Here is a 3,716-nt window from a genome sequence, read left to right as displayed (position 1 = left end):
TGTGTGAGGGTGTGTGTGTGAGGGGGGGTATGAGGGTGTGTGTGGGTTAACATGGCCATGCTGATGGAGTTGTACTTGACTTTGTTGGTGAGCTCTCTGAACGGCTGCTCTCTCTCTCTCTCTCTGATCCTCCCTGCAGTGCGCAGCGGGTACAGGATTCAGGCCAATCAGCATAATGATGACATGCGGGTGCTGTACTACGTGGAAAAGGAACTCGCCCATTTTGACCCCAAGTCTCCTGGTGACCCCAGCTCAAAATATGAGAACAGTGAGTTTACAGAAAGGGCCTCCTGTGTCCAAGAGACACGGTACATTGTGCAATGCAATTTGTCAGCAAATGATTTATAGAAACCATGTGATAGATTGCGACTGTGTGGGTATTGCGGGGATCTCTGGGTGGTTGATGTTCTGTGTTTGCCTGTTTTTTTTTTCAGTTGTTGCATGGTGCTCTCTCGTCTGTAGCTGTGTTGTTTTTTTTTGTGTGTGCGTAAAACTTTGATCTTTATCCTTACTCACTGTCTGGCCACGTGAATCCAAGGGGCCGTTTTGTGTCTCACAGCACATCCATCTTTCTCTGTCTCTGTCTGTCTCCTGCAGCTTCCGCAATGAGCGAGGTATCCTCCCTGCATGAAGATTACGACACGAGGAACAACCTACACAGCAACATTAGCCGCGTTCGCATGCAGGCTATGCCCCCCATCCGGGACATGGATGAGCAAAGTGTCGTGAGCAGTGTGTCCCGTCAGACACCAAGACGGTCCTATGGTTGGCACGGCGCTGATCGCCTATACCAACGAGCCCGGTCGATGGAGAGCCTCGACGACATAGGCAGGCGGAATCGGGAATACCCCCGGGATCGGCAGGAATTCGATCGCGGCCAAGGGAGGCGTGAGTCTGATAGCGAGGCGTCCAGCCGTGGCTATGCTCAGGACAGGAGACGGAGAGATTATTCCCCCGAGTCCCGCCATGGAGAGTACAGGAAGCGGAGCCATAGCCGCGATGATCTGATGGAGCTGGAGCGAAGCCGGGACTGTGCCAGACGGGGCTATGATGAGTCCTTCCTGGACGAGGTTCTCCGCAAGAAGCGCGGCGCAGGCCGTGATGCAGACAGCAGCAGCGGCTCAACCGCAAGATCCCGGGCCAGGAGAGATGAGGATGTGCCCCAGCCACCACCATACACCGAGACAGAGTCCATGTCCTCCAGGGGGAGAAACGAGAAGAAGCTCAGGAAGGTCAGTCAACTGACAACCGTGTCTAGAGTATTGTGGTCAGTTCTGGGAACCTTATTTGAGGAAGGATAGAGAGTGAGCACTGTGAAGCTTTACTGAAATTATACCAGGAATATGAGGGATTTTAGATGCAAGGAAAGACGAGAGAAATTGGGCTTATTCTCCTTGGAGCAGCGAAGATTAAGAGGTGACCTCATTGAGGTGTTCAAACTTACAAGCAATTTTGATGGAAGGATATTCTGTTTGCAATAGTTGGTGTATCAGTAACTTGGGATCACAATTTCAAAATTGTCAGCATTGGAGCTAGGAGGGAGATAAGGAGGAACTTCTTAGAGACTTGTTAGGATTTGGAATGCGCTGCCTGGGAGAATGCTGATGGCGGATTCCATAGGACATTTCAAAACAGAGCTGGGATATATATGAAGTTAGAGGGCAACGGAAATAGGCTGGCGAACGGGACTGGCTGAGTAGCTCTTTCGGGAGCCAGTACAGACACGCTGGGTCGAATGGCCTCCTTTTGTAATGTAGAATTCTACGACTTTAACTCAAGGTTGCACAGGATGGGGGTGAGTGGGAGCGAGGAGAATTTATAAATTGTGCTCATGATCTTTAAACAAAGGGCTGTCTCGTTGCTGATAGCCTAAAGCTGGGTGATCACCCCTAAAACAGTGGGCTCTGAGTTCCAGTGTTGTTCTTGAGTTCAGGACTAGCTCTGGTCCTGGGGTCCGGGGTCTGGGCTTTGGCCTGCGGTTAGAGTTAGTTGATTTTGTAGGACACGAGTCCTAGCTGCTGACAGAGAGAGTGAAGAGTCTCTTACTGCCTCTGTAGAGAGAGCGTTTGACCCACTCAGTCCCTGAAAGAATAAAGAAACTGTTTTGTATGTTTTACAGAATGATGCTGTCAGCCGTGAGAGTTTGGTGGTTTAATGGATGGCGTTCCCAGACCAGTAGAGGGTTAACACAGGATCAAATTCCCTGTAACGACAGAAAACTGGAACTAACCTGCATCAGCCTTTTTCACCTGTGGCAAAATCCTTTGACAATCCAATTCTTTATTCCTTCTCCAGACGGGTCGAAATAGCTGTATTTCTTTTCAATTATTGGTTTTGCAAAATTTTTTTGAGATTTAATAGATCCCAGATTTCACTGGAGAAGTATTTGAAGATTTCTCTGAACTCCAAGCCATTTTGCAGTCAAAATTCTGGAATGATTTTCCATCTTAACTCACTACAATTGTGGGAGGAGGTTAAAGGATGAGCATTTAGAAATTGCAATACCTAGGGAAGTTGGGGTGGGTGAGGATGCTCCTGCCTCAGCTCACAACTCCCCTGCCCCTATCCCAGTTCCTTCTCCTGCCCCAGTTATTGAGGGATCAGGGCGAACAGTTTCTCCCTAGATTCCCCTGAAGATTTGACCAAAATATAGGGTGAGGGGGCAGTGGTACTGAGGGAGGGTAACTTTCTGTTTTTGTACAATTAGTATTGTTTTTTTTAAAAACTATGTAAATGTTTTTAGATTTTAAACACTTGTTTTTATACACCATAAATTGTTCTTGAAGTGTACTTTTTCCCCTGTGAGGATATCTTTTCTTGCACCATGTCTTTGCAGTATATCGGACATTCTAGTGTTTAACTTGTCTGCCGCAGTCTCGCAGAGCCTCCTGTAAACCAGGAGTTCAGAGCCGAGATTTAAAGCCCTCAGAGATTGCCCACGATGCTTGTAGACGATAGAGAATATGAATCTATAGGGGACTGAACTCAGCCCCATTTTGGACTGTTCCTGGGATCCTGTTAAGTGCCTCAGGCAGTTTCTCCCCTTCAAGCTCTGCTGTTCTGTAAACTGGGCAGTGTGAGTGAGTGAGCTCTGATGGCCCAGAAAGAATTCGTTGCAGCAATCACCATTTCCAGGACCTTAAAGTGGACCGTGTCTGTCTGCCTTGACCCTCTATTGTGAACTGGTTTATCACGTGCAGACTGTGATGAATCTGCTTCTGCATTTTGCAACACCACTGCTTCAGAGAATGCTGGGTTTTTTTTCTCTCTGAACTATCTTTTAAATACAATCAGGTCCCGCATTCTGTGTGAGAGAAGAGTTCAATATCTAGGACATATTACGTCCTAGTAGACACCACATTATATTAGGAAATTTTATTTTAAAATGGAAATAGATAGCAGTTATTGTGAAGATTGATTGAAATGAGATCGTTGACTGTGTACAGGTTCACTGATTTGGACAATAAAAGCACATTTGTATTAGCCTGTGATCTGAAGCTGATTAATGAACCAGGAAGCCAGCAATGAGACAGAACTTGGACGGTGTAAACTTGGAGAGGTTTTTACAGTCACCAGACTCCTGCGATCCAGTGTGCGATTCACTGGTAACCTGACACTCTGACTTGGTATAGAGAAAGTTTGTCCCCTGCTTACATCTTTCAGGGAATCACCTCTACACCATTGGGAGAGGGAGGGTCTGAAGTATAGTCTGATGG

The 3,716-nt window shown here is 47.1% G+C and overlaps 1 protein-coding gene across 4 annotated transcripts in view; it reads left to right on the top strand.

The window, feature by feature from the left end:
• The window catches only part of lsr (lipolysis stimulated lipoprotein receptor), a 22,961-nt gene extending 19,478 nt beyond the window's left edge, over nucleotides 1-3,483 (top strand). For all 4 annotated transcript variants that reach the window (XM_048620678.1, XM_048620675.1, XM_048620677.1 and 1 more), the window contains 3 exons: nucleotides 140-268; nucleotides 598-1,232; nucleotides 2,120-3,483. In XM_048620678.1, the coding sequence (XP_048476635.1) occupies nucleotides 140-268; nucleotides 598-1,232; nucleotides 2,120-2,155 (800 nt within the window). In that variant the 3' untranslated portion in view covers nucleotides 2,156-3,483. The remainder of the gene's footprint in view (nucleotides 1-139; nucleotides 269-597; nucleotides 1,233-2,119) is intronic.
• The last annotated feature ends 233 nt before the right edge of the window (nucleotides 3,484-3,716 follow it).

Source organism: Rhincodon typus, chromosome 47 (genome assembly GCF_021869965.1).
Source record: "Rhincodon typus isolate 14 chromosome 47, sRhiTyp1.1, whole genome shotgun sequence".
NCBI classification, from domain to species: domain Eukaryota; kingdom Metazoa; phylum Chordata; class Chondrichthyes; order Orectolobiformes; family Rhincodontidae; genus Rhincodon; species Rhincodon typus.
This window is presented reverse-complemented; position numbering and strand designations above follow the sequence as displayed.